The following is a 17742-nucleotide window of genomic DNA, read 5'->3' as shown; positions in this document are numbered from 1 at the left end:
TATAGAAACTGATACAAAAGAATGAACCGAATATTTGCCTGATTTCGATGTACTGTAATAGACTTATACATTCCAAATGTTTTGCACCTTGATTAATGCGTGTTCGGAGACTTCCTTCAAAATGCACTTTTAGTACTATGAGTTCTCTACGAACCTGTCCGCCTTCTTACCTGGGTGGTAACATGCTTGCCTCCCGTGCAAGTGGGCACGGTTTCAGTTCACGGCTGTGTTGGAGATTTTCAACCTTCGTGGACTGAGTGCGGTGTTATGCTCATCATCGGCTCGCATGTCGCCCAATGTGGCGTCGACTGAAATAAAACTTTCAATCGGCGGCAGGGGCCTCCAGGGTGACAATGCAATGACATACGCTCATTCGATTTCCCTACAAACCCAAAAACAAAAGGAACCTTTTTCCAAATTCGAGGTTACTCCATTTTTCGATGTAAGTCGTTAAACACACAAAGCGTCTATTATGCTTTGCTACCAAATTTCTGTGTTGACCAAAGAACAATGAGAAAATATAGCTAAAATAATTTCAAAGTAAAGAGATTTTCGTAAATTAAAATTGTTGTCGAGAGTAGACACTGAGAACCGAGTCTTTAGCACAATTATAAGGTTGATAATTTAAATAGCATACACGTCAGTTCGTTGCAGAGATATATACCACGTAAGTTTCCGCAACATTTCGTATTTAATTACCTTTAAAATCATTTGCGAATGTGTCTCTGGAGGTCAAAAAGAAAATTCGTAAGATACTGAATCTTGAACAAAAAACGTTTTGTTACTGTTAGTACACAAAACCATTACTAAATACGTGGTCCCAGCAGGAATGCTAGAAAATGTGTAACAGCTTTCTGAGGATAGTTTAGAAAGCTATATTTATAACCGCAAATAAATATTATTTTCCTGTAACAATATTTCTATTTTTGTATGTAAGCATTACTCAGTTCGTCAGTAAAAGTTAGTTTTGATTTTAGCGTCGGATAGTGTCACCATACCAAAAATACTTATTGATAAAATGTGTTTACTTTTGGGTTATTCATGCAATCACATTAGTTTTGAAGTTCCTTTCTTTTCTTCAAGCATGTTCCAGGAAATGTGGTATTTAACATCAACTAAACCGTGAATAGCTCAAAAGTACATAATTAGGCATAAAGGCTGCTACGTTTTCTCAAGCGAGTATTTAGAACCATGGTTAAAACATTTTTATTTATGCACTGAAAGTGAAAAAGTGAGATATTTGAATTCCATAAGTACCGGATGGAGTCTAGAACCAATCAAAAGGCTGTGGAGGAGTGTTTACATACACTTAAGTGTTGTATCTGGGTTAAAAAACCGTTAGGGGTGCAATTTAACACATTTGGTACTTAAAATGCACTGTTAGTTCGAAATTCCCAACGAGTGTTGAAATACATGCCGTGTTACCAGAAGTGTTCTTCTTCTAACAGCCCTTATCTCAACGGAGATAGGCAGTTCCGTTTTCGTATTTTTGTACGTGTGATACGCAACTCCGCCACTAAACTAAAATCTGTCTAGAGGCAGACTGATGAAAAATGGAATAATTACTCGTACATGCGACATTATGAGTCACAAAGCAGCAAAAAAACAAATTAAAAAATTTAGAATCCCTAAAATCTTAACAGCGTTCTCAGGAAAATACCACTACCAGTGTAGTCTTCTCTTTCTCTGAGAATCATAGAAGTGTTTTTCCATCGGTAAAGAATTTCGGACAACTTATTTTACCACTAACTGCCACGAAATGAAAGTCGAAAGTAAATAGGACCACAATATCTTTCTGTAAAATATTCATAGAAAGTTGTATAGAGCTTAATTTAGAAGTTAAACATTCACGACCAGTAACTTTCTTGGAAATTTGTTGTTCGCTTACTTAAGAAATTTATGTAGGTTTTAACATCTCATGCGGATAATTTATATCCATATATATTTTTTGAGTTTTTGATTTAGAGATTTATTAATTTTTAAAAGTTTGTTACTGGATAGCAGACTGTTATCTAGTATTGAATCTTTATTCGATTTTCTGGTGTGACCATTAAACAGAAATTGTCAGCTGCAAGACGGCGTAAACTCAGTAAAGAAAGCAGGAATGGTGGTATGAGATGGATAATCTATTCTTTTATATGTTTCGATATTACCCCTTGGACTTGGTGGATTCACTGTAAAAATACTGTCGCAGGCATACAGTGCCATATTACAAATGTTCCTTAAAACAAATAGCTACACTTACCTGATTTAACAAGTTTGACTTGACCTAATAATTTTTAGTAGAAGTCACAAACTCAAAATCTTCATGTATTCCGCGAAAATGAAGACTTTGGTACTTATTCAACTGTCATACTGTTTATTTTTTAGGAATATTAACAGATCCTACAGCATTTAAAAATTGTGTAGACTTCTATCGATATACTGTGGTCCTAGTTCTGCAGTATGAAACTACAAGGCAACTGTGGCACGAATCCTACTGAAATAGTGTGAAACAAAGACACCTTAAGGCAACATACTTTTGGAATTGCTTCCTATTTGTTACCTACGGTCGACTCGAAGTGTTCAGGTTCACTGAGAGGACTTGTGTTCAGATGGAGCACAGTGGATTGATGTGGCACCTACCGCTTTGCTCCACAGACGTACTGCGTTGACGCACAAGTGGGCGACTCTGCGTGTACCTCTACGGCGTACCTGTGCGGCGTCAAGGCGAACACCGGCACCATGGGCGTGACGGCGGCAGTGACCAGGGGCGACTGCAGCGCCCAGAACAATACCGCCAACCACGTCGACTCCATCATCAAGTGGGCGCAGGTCAGTGCGGCAGCATACATTCAGCTTTCCACTTCACGCCCAAGTACTGCTGTTAACATTATACATGTTGTACATACTTAATCAGTTCACGTACAGTACCATTGGCAACGTAACACTGTTGTATCGTGGGGTGTTTTGTTTGTAATCAACAGCATACCAGTAAAGTGAGCTGATTTTGTGTCGCGAAGAAGCTGTTGCGATAGGTAATCTGCATAGCGATAGAATTTCTACAACACCTCAAAATAACCGCAGTATTGATTCGTTTAATTTCATTCTGTGATGCAATTTTGAAAAGGGAACTGATGCTGGAGGTATACCAGTTTATTCCTTGCAAATCCTTTCTTCATCCCCACTACGAGAAGTTCAGTGACAGACAATTCCAATTACATCTCACTGGGAAATCAAATATTTTCTATAGTCTACAAAATGGCGTACCACAAGGATCTGTACTACCTCCTCTAACGTTTAATACCAACTCTCCCTCGGGTCGTCAGGCGCAGTTTCTTTGGTTAATTTGGCAGATGTTTGTAACTTAGTTTTTGCAGTGTGTAGCTGAAGTCGACCGAAACACATACTGCCTTGAAGATGAAAGACAACACAATGTTTTTCAAATATTTCTTACGTATAATGAGCGTTGTAACCTCTAAACGCGCGGCATTCTCTGCGGAAGATCAATACTGTTGAACGTAACCAATTTGTAACAAATCGGACGTTTATGTTTTTCATCCGTAATAATTGTATCCGGTTACTATGGTAACTGAAGTACATTATGCACCACTTTTTACAATAACAATTTTTTAATGAATGCGCTTCTGGAGAGCATAATTCTAATACGAAAAAATAGATCCGCATCACCTATCATACTTCTACAATACCAACACTTAGTTTTTAAAAACAGGATTTTTTTGTGATTTGAAGTATGAAATTGTATGCATTATTTGAGTTAATAATGCGAATTATGGATGGATTATTACGACAAGAGATCAACATCGGTCCAGAATAACTGATTTGTGGTTCCAAAAAAAAAAAAAAAAACAATTCCACTACTGTCACTAAATATCAAGTTGGGTCTAACAGACCAGTTTGATTAAGTTGGATCTAATAAATACGTTTGTAAAAGGGACATCCAAATATGGACAGTGTTACAAGAGTCTCTGCGAAAAGTATCCTCATCTATCGACGCCAGAATGAAACATTAGTGGAAGCAGTAGCTCTGCGCTAACAAGACTTCATTTTCTGTAAAAGTTACAACTGTTATGGGGTACGGAAAAAGGATTGCTCTTGTGGATTACAATTTTCAGATTACGATAAACAGTCTTTCGTGTTTCGCAAGACGTCTGGACCGACAGATAGAAACCTTTCACCGTCGGTGTGCACGAAGCCGCAATAATAAGAAAACAGGAAAATTTGAAGTATGAACTGCTGAGATTTCCTATATCGTTCATCAGGTTAATTGCTCTATGAAGCCCAACTACCTTCACTTCTAAATTATATAAAAGAGATATAATGGAGACTGTAGTGGAGGGCTCGCAACAATTCTTTACCTGACAAACCAAAACCAGAGAGAGATTCCACTATTGGAAAAAATAAAATTGGAGGAATTACAGGGAACTAAAGGAAACGAAAATCGTAAACATGGCTGCGAAACAGCAACTGTGTAAATCTGAAGAGGTTGAAAATCAGCCAGTCAGTTGCAAACAAGGGTTTATTAGCCCTTGACCAACGTTTCAGTGTTTGTAAAAATATCTTCAGAAGGAGTGGGCCTTCTTACATCACATGGTGGCTTCAAACTATCTGATGTACAATCATGTGATGTAACAAGGCCCACTCCTTCGGCGGAAGGTATTTTTACAAATATCAAAACCTAGGTCAAGGGCTAATAAACCCTTATTTGCTACTGATTGGCTGATTTTTCAATCTCCTCATAAAAGAAACTATGTACAAAAATAAGGCTTTTCTGTTTCGTTTATCCGGAACGTCTAAACAGTAACTAAATTCGGGCCGAAATAATTTCTTCTTGCAATCGTAGGACAATATGGAAGTCATTCATACAAATGTTTTAGTTACTTCGTTATATTTTCGAGTTTCCTCTCAAAACTTGAAGTATTTTTCCAGCCATTCGAAGCTTGACAATGACGTCTGTGGTAACTCGTGCCTGTAAAATGACTACGACGACGATGAAAAATTTTATAGTTCGTCGTCATAAACTAATGTCGACTCTGAATACGTCTGTACATTACCTGACTTCCGTGAAACACACATACGACGCCATATCACACGATGTCTTACATATCATAGTGGTAGCGATGACACAACTTTACAGTGACGTGTTGTCTGAAACACTCTTTGTGTAGCATGCTACTACGTGTCATTGGTCTGTCTGCAGGACGCTGGAAAAGCTACGGGTATTGTGACTACGGTGACGGTGACACACGCGTCCCCTGGAGGAGGTTACGCACATATCGCAGATCGCAACTGGGAAAGCGACGCTGACGTCATCGCTTCTGGAGGTGATCCAGCGATCTGCCCGGACATCGCGGACCAGCTGGTTAACGGCAACCCAGGTCGTAACATGAAGGTCAGTGGTAAACAGAGAAATAATCTTCACTTTACTGACATTTTAAATTACATTTTCTTATGTGCTTCACACTCCTTCTTCTTCATAGAATTCGACAACTACAATATGATAATAGCTGTATGACGTTTCGATGTGAGAAACATTTTATGTCCAGTGACAGCTTACAGAGTAACTCGTTAGGATTGATATCTCACTTTTTTGAGACTGTACCTCACTAACAGTACCTTAAGTTCAGTGCGTGTTATCGAGATTTTTGTGAGACAAGAGGCTGGTCATGTTTATACGGAAAAATTTCCAGCCATTCTCGGTTGTAGAGCACAGTTCAGTGTAGTCGATTTTCAATTATGTATTTCACCGTTCCTTTTTCTCGGCTGATATGATTCATTAGATATGGCTTGTGAAAGCCTGCAACTGGGCAAACAATGGATTTGTTTGTAAATAACTTTTCAGCTGCCACTCACGATTTTCTTTTACTTATATTTTACACTGTTTGTTTCAGTAATAGGTACCAATTTTCAAGTGCGTTCTCTATGTGTACTATTCTATTTTTTGTACCGTTTTTATGTGTGAGGTTCTGCATTCTTTTGTTATCTTTAAATGTTGTTATCATCCTTAGGAGCAGGGTCTCGCAGATGTTACACGTCACATACGATATTCTGTGCACAGTGTACATAACAAATTTAAGTCAATTAATGTAAGTTTATTATTGACAACGTATACTGTGCACAGCAATTTGTGTGTGATGTTTAACATGTGTGAGGCTCTGCACTGCATAATCAACGTATATAGTGTACAGAAATTTGTTTCCGTTGTTTAACACGTGTGAGGCTGCACAAACAGAACATAAGAACTTAAAGTCAATAAAATGTGAATCATTTACCGACAGTGGTTGTGACTGGTGGAAGAAAAGTTATTTACAAACAAACCCGTTATTTACAGCAGTGTATGTACGCAGAACGTTTTGCAGGCAATGTGGATGTACAGCTGTAGACATTTAGTTATCTTGCCACGCGGGATTAGCCGAACGGTCCGGGGCGCTACAGTCATGGAGTGTGCGGCTGGTCACGCCGTAGGTTCGGGTCCTCCCTCGGGCATGGGTGTGTGTTTTTGTCCTTAGGATAATTTAGGTTAAGTAGTGTGTAAGCTTAGGGACTGATGACCTTAGCAGTTAAGTTCCATAAGATTTCACACATTTTTAGTTATCTTCTGTTACTGACCCTGGCGTTCCTCGTTTTGTCAATCTCTACACGGACAGAGTCCTGTACTGTATTCACTATATGGTAACAAGGAGCCCATGTGGAAACATACTGAGCGAACTGTCCTTGTGGAATTTCTAAATTACACTCCTATTAGACACATTCTCTCCATAAACTCAGTAACTGATAATGAAACAATTTGGTTATATTGCACAGCTGATTAATGCGTAGTATGACGTGCTAATTCTTTAATACTGCCTGCACTAATATCTCGTGATCACCAAGAATAAGAAACTGGAGACTACATCTGCTTCCACGTTACAGTAAACTTCAGATTAATCGGATTAATGTTGTCTGGAGACTGCACGAATAATTTCTTTTAACGGAATCTGCTATTTACGGTACAGATGTCACATTTAAAAGCCAACTGCTCTAATTTTCTACTACAAGATGGAAATTAACAACGTATTTACTGAATTAATCTTAAAACACACAGTGTTTCGTATCACTTGACTTCACTTGACCTACGGGAAATAGTCGGCCAATTCCTTCTGTTTCAGTTTATAATTCACGTTTCTTCCTTACAACGATCCTCATTTTCCACAAAGTCTAAGCATCAGTATGGTCAAACAAATTTTGTCTTGCATCGCATTAAACCGTCGCTGTGTTGGAGATAACTGGTTTGTCGAGTGTTTTACCTTCTCTATCTTCCTCTACTTGACATTTTTTGTGCAAAGTATCCGCGTCACTTAGCTGTTCAACATATGGTCGACAGGCATCGTTGTTGATCAACTATAGGACATCTTCAGAGTCTGAAGTCTGTATTCTATACGGAAATATTCATTCTAATTATAACGGAATAGTTGAGAATTCGTATTTTATTTGTTCAAAATTCGCCGAACTATGGTGCTTTCAGCTGCGTATCCGTCGTGTAAAATTACAGTTGTTCCGCAGCACTCTGGTAATTGTCTCGATTCGGCCAAACAGAATGACACAGCTTTATGGAATAACAGTCCAATTTCATGTTCAAATTGCTACATGCATCCAGCTCACCGCTCAGTTGTCATTGTTTCATCGTTTCGCGATGTGTTCTAAACGGAAACACTCATAGCAAATACTTCAGAATGTCGTTACGTTTGTTAACAGGTAATTCTCGGTGGAGGCCGCAAGATGTTCTTACCTAACACGACTGTGGACGAAGAGGGCGCGAGTGGTCGTCGCTGGGACTCGCGCAATCTAATCTCTGAGTGGTTGGACAACAAGTCGGACCGTGGCGCGACGGCGAGCTACGTGTGGAACAGAGACCAGCTGCTGGCCGTGGACACCGAGAGAACTGACTACCTGCTAGGTAAGTCGGCAGTCTAGACAGCAGCCATAATATTGTAAGTGATCAAAAATATTTGGACACCTGGCTGAAAATGACTCACAAGTTCGTGGCGCCCTCCATCGGTAATGCTGGAATTCAGTATGGTGTTGGCCCAACCTTAGCCTTGATTACAGCTTCCACTCTCGCAGACACACGTTCAACCAGGTGCTGGAAAGTTTCTTAGGGAATGATAGCCCATTCTTCACGGAGTGCTGCACTGAGGAGAGGTATCGATGTGAGGCCTGGAACGAAGTCAGCGTTACAAAACATCCCAAAGGTTTACTTCAGAATTCAGGTCAGAACTCAGTGCAGGACAGTCCATTACAGCTACGATATTGTCATGTAACCACTCCGCCACAGGCCGTGACTTATGAATAGGTGCTCGATCGTGTTGAAAGATGCAATCGCCATCCCCGAATTGCTCTTCAACAGTGGGAAGCAAGAAGGTGCTGTGATAGTGCCACGTAAAACACGTGCTGCAAGCCCCCTCCATGAAAAACACCACCCCACCATAACAACCTCGCCTCCGAATGTTACTGTTGGCACTACACAAGCTGGGAGATGATGTTAACCTGGCATTCGCCATACATTCACCCTGCCATCGGATCACCACATTGTGTACCGTGTTTCGTCACTCTACACAACGTTTTTCCACTGTTCAATGGTCCAAAGTTTACGCTCTTTACGCCAAGCCAGGCGTCGTTTACCGACGTGATGTGTGGCTTAAGAACAACCGTTTGACCATGAAATCCAAGTTTTCTCACCTCTCGCCTTACTATCATAGTATTGGCAGTGCATCCTAATGGGCTTTGGAATTCCTTTGTGATAGTGTGGATAGATGTCTGCGTAGTACACATTACGATCCTCTTCAACTGTCGGCGGTCTCTGTCGGTCAACATACGAGGTCGGCGTGTACGCTTTTGTGCTGTACGTGTCCCTTTACGTTTCCACGGCGGCGTGCAAGCGCCAAGATGCAAAGGAGTGGCGCAACATCAGTGAAGAGCATCTCGATACCAAAAATGCACACTGTAACTTACGTATGATGTAAGAAGAACATGTCGCTCATGTAAATACCGATACTCTCATACTGTAGGGTGATCCAAAAGCCCTTTAACATTTGAAAATTCACTCTTTCACGGAATAATGTAGGTAGAAAGATTCAACTTTATACACATACCTTAAATGAAATGTCGTAACTGAGTGAATAATCTGGCCATCAGAATGGTTCTCAGCAAAACCTGTGTGGTAGTTCTTTCTTTAACACGATGATGTGTGATAGTGAAAAGATGGTTAATCAATTTTTTGCTTCAGAATTTGCAATGAAATAACGCTAGTGAATCGGTATCGGACTTGGTTATCATGTAATAACATGAAGATAGGTTCGTTTTCTGGAAAGTGCTGCGAGCACTTAAGGCTTCGACACTGGCAGCCAGTTCATTCCGTAATAGTATTATGACGACCAACTGCAGTATCTGCTGAAGAATATTAAATATGGTTAGATGAGGACAAGGAATAAATTTAACAATACAAGTAAATAAAGTAAATCTTCACATTCTTATAATCAAAGTTCTTTTAAGAGTCATACACCACATTTTATTACATCTGTTCACTAAGATGTCTACGACAAAATAGAGAGAGAGAGTGAAAGTAGGGTCTTGAGATACTAGTATTTGCTATAAAACAGGGTAGTGCCGCAAATGTCATAGAACTAATCTCCGAGATCGGAAAGCTGTTATAGTACTAAAAGATTGTGAGATTACACACCCAATGAGAATCGTGTATAAAATGAACTGTTATCCACCGATTTTGTGGCGCAGAGAGCATCTCCGCTGTGGGGACCCAAAAAATGAGGAAGATGGCAATAGTGGTCTAACGTGTTGTGGAGCGAAGAAGTCCATTTCATACTCCAAGGGTGTTTGAACACCCTTACCCGCAGAATTTCAGTTACCGAAAATCATAGAACTGTCGTGGAAGTCCCATTGTATGACGAGAAAGTTACGGTGTGGTGGGAATTTACATCAGTCGTGATCGGATCCTCTTTCTTCGAGGAAATGCGGGTAGCTACTTTTCGACCGGTTAGAGTGACGGGCGCGAGGTAGACAAATATGTTACAGAATCGCATCATCCATAGTCCGGCTGATAAACACTTGCTGTAATACAAGACTCTGATGTAGGATGGCGCTTCACCCCGTATCTTTCACACGTATGAAAGATCTGTTGCGTGCAACGTTCGGTGAGGGTCATATGATGAGGCGGCACTTCCGTCACGGCTTGGCCACCCAGGTCCACCGATCTCGGTGTGTGTGATTATTGTTTTTGGGGTTACCTAAGTCGCAAGCCTGCAGCATCGTCCGACATCGGTAGGCATGCTGGAAGACAACGTGCGACGGTGATTTATCACCATATCTTTTAACATGTTGAACAGTGCTGTTCAGAACGTTGTCCGGCGACTACAGGTATTGCTAGTGATTGACGACCGAAGTGTTGAGCATTTTCTATGAAGAAAATTACCGTTAATAATTATTTCTTTTGTGCCAAATGATGTGCCCTCTGTTGCTCATTTTGTACACATTTTCCGATTCCGATAAAATTCCATCACATTTCAAGCAAATGTATCAACCTCTCTATCTTCGTCATTCGTCGGAGTATTGAATTTTCAAATGTTAACGGACTTTTGGAACCCCCTATATCTCGGAAATTATGATAAGAATAAAGAGACTGTTTAAGGTGCATCAAGAATCGTACACGTATCGAAAGCTGAGAAAACGAAGATGAGCTAATATTAAACGAATAAATTCTTAATAATACTGAATAATGACGCAGGTTAGAATTGCAAGCTAGGGCGTTTCATAATAATTACAGTTACGTGTGGCTCAACCACCTGGTACACGTCATTGGACACGACTTGGACCCCTTACGAGACCACAGAATACAACGGTAGTCCTATCGGGAAAAATGAGCCCTAGAGATTAACGTGGAATTCGAACCTCGTGTCCTTCCTGGCGAATCTTCTTGTCATTGAAAGACAGACTGAGCAATTCCATGGTCTGACTGGGTTTTAATTCAGGGATCTTTCGTTTTCCAGGCACGTTCTTCACCGCTGCTCCTCCAGGCACGAGGAGCGCTTTTTAAATGGGTTGTTTTGTGCCCTTTTCCCTTCAACACCACAGTATCATTACTGCTCTAAAGAGGTCTCTTCCACAGTTCTCCGTGCGTCAAGCTCTCCTGCTGTAGCCATCTTTAAGGATCGTACATGTTTTATAATGTCATCCATCTTCCCACCAGGTCGTCGTTTTGATGTTCGTACCTGTTTAGGGTCCCAAATAGAAGTTTCTTGATCCATTTATTATCTACTCGCATTCTAAGTGCACTGCGCACTACCACTTTGTATTCTTTCCCGTGACAACTATGTTCTCCAGTAGAGATGTTTCTTGACATATTTCCATAGTGTCGTGTTTCTCTCAGCAATTTCATCAGCATGGCCGTTACTTGAATGTGTAGAAACCTTTGTATAATATTATGGCACTCGCGCTCTATGGAAATTGTTACTGACGTGTCCAGTTGAACAACTAACTCAGTAATGGGTTGAGATACTGCTTGAGATTCCATTTGGCAAATGGAATGACTGGAATTGGCTATCACGCTAACTTGTATGCAGTTGGTTAAGAGGTGCTGACGCACAAATCTTCCAGACTAACGAAGATGCTAAGGTCATCAGTGCTTAAGCTTCCACACTACTTAACCTATATTATCCTAAGGACAAACACACACACCCATGCCCGAGACAGGACTCGAACCTCCGCCGGGACCAGCCGTATAGTCGATGCTGCTTTATACAAACATCTAGAACAATTTCTAAAATTTCATTTCTGACAAGGACGGCAAATATTGTAGAAGAAATTCAATTCAACATGTACGTAACTGTCCTTCTTTTCTGTTGTCTCTCAAAGGTTTGTTCGAGTCATCTTACATGCAGTACCACCTGGACGCCGACAACGCAACGGAACCCCGTCTCAAGGAGCTTACGGAAGTAGCCATCAAGATGCTGGAGAAAAATAGGAACGGATATTTCCTGTTCGTAGAGGGTAAGTGGATTTATACTCTTTCTTTTCAAATAACTCCGAAACGTTAGGAAGAGCGAACGCTCCACTGACCTATGTATTAGGTAGCGTGGGAAGAACAGTGCATCGTCACCAATACCCCCAAGGAACTTTCAGCAGTTGGGAAAGCAAAAGGCGGAAGCTAATGTAAAAATGTGGAATAACCGTCTGAAGATGAACCTGTCTGTTCGAAACCGGTAAAGGCGACATTTAAATAAATTAATAGCATTCTGAAAATTGGCTTTTTGCTGTTATCCTCTATGTAAGAGTCGACGTATATTTTCTACAAACCCACGGGCTCAAAATGCCAACTATCGACAAAATAGCAAAAAAATTAATCGAGTTAGGTATCCTATTTTTCTAGAGATTGTAACTAAAACCTTGTGACTACCTTCCGTAGTTGGCTGTTATGTGTGTGGTGGTAAGTATCCGCAGCTTGCAGTGTATAGCGCCGAACTGTAGAATAGAGCAATAGTTCCCACAATGAGATTTTCACTTTGCAGCGGAATGTGCGCTGATATGAAACTTCCTGGCAGATTAAAACTGTGTGCCCGACCAAGACTCGAACTCGGGACCTTTGCCTTTCGCGGGCGAGTGCTCTACCAATTGAGCTACCGAAGCACGACTCACGTCCGGTACTCACAGATTTACTTCTGCCAGTATCTGTCTCCTACCTTCCAAACATTACAGAAGCTCTTCTGCGAACCTTGCAGAACTAGCACTCCTGAAAGAAGGGATACTGCGGAGACATGGCTTAGCAACAGCCTGGGGGATCTTTCCAGAATGAGATTTTCACTCTGCAGCGGAGTATGCGCTGATATGAAACTTCCTGGCAGATTAAAACTGTGTGCCCGACCGAGACTCGAACTCGGGACCTTTGCCTTTCGCGGGCAAGTGCTCTACCAAATGAGATACCGAAGCACGACTCAGGTACGGTACTCACAGCTTTACTTCTGCCAGTATCCGTCTCCTACCTTCCAAACTTTACAGAAGCTCTTCTGCGAACCTTGCAGAACTAGCACTCCTGAAAGAAAGGATACTGTGGAGACATGGCTTAGCCACAGCCTGGGGGATGTTTCCAGAATGAGATTCTCACTCTGCAGCGGAGTGTGCGCTGATATGAAACTTCCTGGCAGATTAAAACTGTGTGCCCGACCGAGACTCGAACTCGGGAACTTTGCCTTTCGCGGGCGAGTGCTTTGCCATCTGAGCTACCGAAGCACGACTCACGCCCGGTACTCACAGATTTACTTCTGCCAGTATCCGTCTCCTACCTTCCAAACTTTACAGAAGCTCTTCTGCGAACCTTGCAGAACTAGCACTCCTGAAAGAAAGGAGACTGCGGAGACATGGCTTAGCCACAGCCTGGGGGATGTTTCCAGAATGAGATTTTCACTCTGCAGCGGAGTGTGCGCTGATATGAAACTTCCTGGCAGACTAAAACTGTGTATCCGACCGAGACTCGAACTCGGGACCTTTGCCTTTCGCGGGCGAGTGCTCTACCAATTGAGCTACCGAAGCACGACTCAGGTCCGGTACTCACAGCTTTACTTCTGCCAGTATCCGTCTCCTACCTTCCAAACTTTACAGAAGCTCTTCTGCGAACCTTGCAGAACTAGCACTCCTGAAAGAAAGGATACTGCGGAGACATGGCTTAGCCACAGCCTGGGGGATGTTTCCAGAATGAGATTTTCACTCTGCAGCGGAGTGTGCGCTGATATGAAACTTCCTGGCAGATTAAAACTGTGTGCCCGATCGAGACTCGAACTCTGGACCTTTACCTTTCGCGGGCGAGTGCTCTACCAAATGAGCTACCGAAGCACGACTCACGTCCGGTACTCACAGAGTAGAGCACTTGACCGCGAAAGGCAAAGGTCCCGAGTTCGAGTCTCGGTCGGGCACACAGTTTTAATCTGCCAGGAAGTTTCATATCAGCGCACACTCCGCTGCAGAGTGAGAATCTCATTCTGGAAACATCCCCCAGGCTGTGGCTAAGCCATGTCTCCGCAGTATCCTTTCTTTCAGGAGTGCTAGTTCTGCAAGGTTCGCAGAAGAGCCTCTGTAAAGTTTGGAAGGTAGGAGACGGATACTGGCAGAAGTAAATCTGTGAGTACCGGACGTGAGTCGTGCTTCGGTAGCTCAATTGGTAGAGCACTTGCCCGCGAAAGGCAAAGGTCCCGAGTTCGAGTCTCGGTCGGGCACACAGTTTTAATCTGCCAGGAAGTTTCAGAGCAATAGTTGTTGGATAGAAAGTGACGACTGAGCTTCGAGTGACAATGCCTCTCGAGTGTCTTGCTGACCTCGTAGCATTACGCAGTGAACGTATATCGCAACGGCTGATACCCCTCTTGTGGGGGAATTTACAGGAGGCAAGATCGACGTAGCGCACCACTCGACCCTCGCTCACAAGGCGCTCGACGAGGCCATCGAGTTGTCGGAGGCGGTGCGGGTGGCGCACCGGCTGACGGACGAGCGCGACACGCTGATCGTGGTCACGGCCGACCACGCGCACACCATGTCCTTGAGCGGCTACGCGCCGCGCGGCAGCGACATCTTCGGTGAGTGGCGGCCGCACGGCCAAATAAAATGAGTGCGCCACAACTGGCGTTCAGCTGAAATCGACGTATGTATTATGGCGCGAAAGGTATCAGGCTACGCTTCAGATCCGACTGTTATCACAACTGTTATTTTGCATTCGTATTCCATCGATTGTCAACTCATAACCAAATTATCACCATTCCACATAAACGAGACCTCGCGCTACGCTCCATATCTTCCTGACAACACAACCAAACCGATCGACTGCCACCGAATGCCAGCTGTACCACACTTAGTTTTTCGCGACTCATGAGAGCCACTGGAAATGTGTGTCTCTGTACGAGAAATCACTACAGGACTAAACGAATGTTCTGTTAACTACTTCAACCTGCAATACTCTACTTTAAAACGGCAAGTTTAGTATAAACCTACTAGTACACAGGCTAAGGGATGTTTCATCTCGTCCTAGAACATTTTTCATACTGAAAAAAAGAAAAAAACTCCGCCCTTCTTCAGATTTCCACAGGTGTGAAGCCTGAAACAGTGTGACCAAAATGTTCTCAATCCACATGGCTCCTACAGCATACCTGGTTGTAGCTAACGTGTGTCATCATTGGAATAAGAGCGATGACCAGCCAGCATGAGTGTGTGGACGCCAAAAACTGAGAACTGAGTTGGCTAGGGCGTCCCCGAGGGCCGTTCGTACAGGAAAAAAGTTATTTACAATACAGAGGCCAGACACCAATAAACGAGGATGGGAGCGTCGGAATCGAAGGTCCTTTTGTTGACCCCTTAGGAGCCATGTCTAGAACGTAGCCACCAGATCCGTCCATTGTCACAGGAGAGATTGCGGCCAGTGGCGTTCCAGTTTCAGCCGTTAATAAGACCACTCTATTGGTAATATTTTTGAACGATACTGTTAGCAAAACCTAAGAAAAAGCAAATAACTTACTACAGATTTTCCAAGTAGGTACGAATGCACTTCCCTTGACAGTATTTCACGGCAGAACAGCAATAGTATTTTCCCCGTTTCTGACACAGAGAGGTGTGTTGTGTGTGTGTGTGTGTGGGCCGTGGCAGGGGGAGGGGGGGGGGGGGGGTTACATGAAACGTGAACTAACTTTTCATTACAAAGAAAGCTTTACGGATAAGATCTCTCTCCTTATCACATACACTTAGAGTAAACTACACTCCTCGAAATTGAAATAAGAACACCGTGAATTCATTGTTCCAGGAAGGGGAAATTTTATTGACACATTCCTGGGGTCAGATACATCACATAATCACATTGACATAACCACAGACACATAGACACAGGCAACAGAGCATGCACAATGTCGGCACTAGTACAGTGTATATCCACCTTTCGCAGCAATGCAGGCTGCTATTCTCCCATGGAGACGATCGTAGAGATGCTGGATGTAGTCCTGTGGAACGGCTTGCCATGCCATTTCCACCTGGCGCCTCAATTGGACCAGCGTTCATGCTGGACGTGCAGACCGCGTGAGACGACGCTGTACCGTGCACTATTCAGTGTCCCCTCGACGATCACCAGAGGTGTACGGCCAGTGTAGGAGATCGCTCTCCACACCATGATGCCGGGTGCTGGCCCTGTGTGCCTCGGTCGTATGCTGTCCTGATTGTGGCGCTCACCTGCACGGCGCCAAACACGCATACGACCATCATTGGCACCAAGGCAAAAGCGACTCTCATCGCTGAAGACGACACGTCTCCATTCGTCCCTCCATTGACGCCTGTCGCGACACCACTGGAGGCGAGCTGCACGATGTTGGGGCGTGAGGGGAAGACGGCCTAACGGTGTGCGGGACCGTAGCCCAGCTTCATGGAGACGGTTGCGAATGGTCCTCGCCGATACCCCAGGAGCAACAGTGTCCCTAATTTGCTGGGAAGTCGCGGTGCGGTCCCCTACGGCACTGCGTAGGATCCTACGGTCTTGGCGTGCATCCGTGCGTCGCTGCGGTCCGGTCCCAGGTCGACGGGCACGTGCACCTTCCGCCGACCACTGGCGACAACCTCGATGTACTGTGGAGGCCTCACGCCCCACGTGTTGAGCAATTCGGCGGTACGTCCACCCGGCCTCCCGCATGCCCACTATACGCCCTCGCTCAAAGTTCGTCAACTGCACATACGGTTCACGTCCACGCTGTCGCGGCATGCTATCAGTGTTAAAGACTGCGATGGAGCTCCGTATGCCACGGCAAACTGGCTGACACTGACGGCGGCGGTGCACAAATGCTGCGCAGCTAGCGCCATTTGACGGCCAACACCGCGGTTCCTGGTGGGTCCGCTGTGCGGTACTTGTGATCATTGCTTGTACAGCCCTGTCGCAGTGTCCGGAGCAAGTATGGTGGGTCTGACACACCGGTGTCAATGTGTTCTTTTTGCCATTTCCAGGAGTGTACATCATTTATGCTGCATCCAGATCCACATCATAGAGAAGAAATTGTGACCAAGTTACAACAAAGAAAAATGACGAGGAGTTACGTCAATAACAGTCAGTTCCAAGCAGCGGAATACACGTAATGATATTACTTCTTCCTGCATGTTCATTGTTATACCTGTCTGTCTATTGGCGATAGTGGCATCCAGTTTTTAAAACGTGTTTCATGCCGATTTCATTTAGTTGCTACGAAATTGGAATCAGGATGGAACTTTATCTTCTTTAGAAATTCGTAATGAGAATCCTTGACATCTTTCGCCTGATACATATTATCGGCTTACTATGCAATGTAATTAATGACAGAGCGTTGTAATGTATTTTTTTCTCTCTAGTGGCAGTTAAAAGTTCGGCTACCGTAAGATAAGGGGAAGAACCCAACGATGAATATGCGCGACTAAGTTTCAGATTGGCATTTCTACTCGTAATACCATAATACCGTAATACAGCAGCCACTAGACACTAAAATTGCCAACACCATGAACGGAGCATGGAACTGACGTCAAACTGGTATGACGTGTACAGTAGCACATGCTCGTATATGTAAATGACTAGAATTTCAGCGCCACATTCTGGCCCAAGCAAAAATTACACAGCAGACGTTCAGATTGTTAAAATGGCTTTGAGCACTAAGGAACTGAACAGCTGAGGTCATCAGTCCCATAGAACTTAGAACTACTTAAACCTTACTA

At 43.3% G+C, this 17742-nt stretch overlaps 1 protein-coding gene across 1 annotated transcript in view; it reads left to right on the top strand.

The window, feature by feature from the left end:
* LOC126354307 (membrane-bound alkaline phosphatase-like) overlaps positions 1-17742 on the top strand; it is a 52539-nt gene that overhangs the window by 25140 nt on the left and 9657 nt on the right. The window contains exons 4-8 of the mRNA XM_050003862.1: positions 2641-2814; positions 5201-5392; positions 7735-7936; positions 11905-12039; positions 14421-14612. Of these exons, the coding sequence (XP_049859819.1) occupies positions 2641-2814; positions 5201-5392; positions 7735-7936; positions 11905-12039; positions 14421-14612 (895 nt within the window). The remainder of the gene's footprint in view (positions 1-2640; positions 2815-5200; positions 5393-7734; positions 7937-11904; positions 12040-14420; positions 14613-17742) is intronic.

Source organism: Schistocerca gregaria, chromosome 3, assembly GCF_023897955.1.
Source record: "Schistocerca gregaria isolate iqSchGreg1 chromosome 3, iqSchGreg1.2, whole genome shotgun sequence".
NCBI classification, from domain to species: Eukaryota; Metazoa; Arthropoda; class Insecta; order Orthoptera; family Acrididae; genus Schistocerca; species Schistocerca gregaria.
This window is presented reverse-complemented; position numbering and strand designations above follow the sequence as displayed.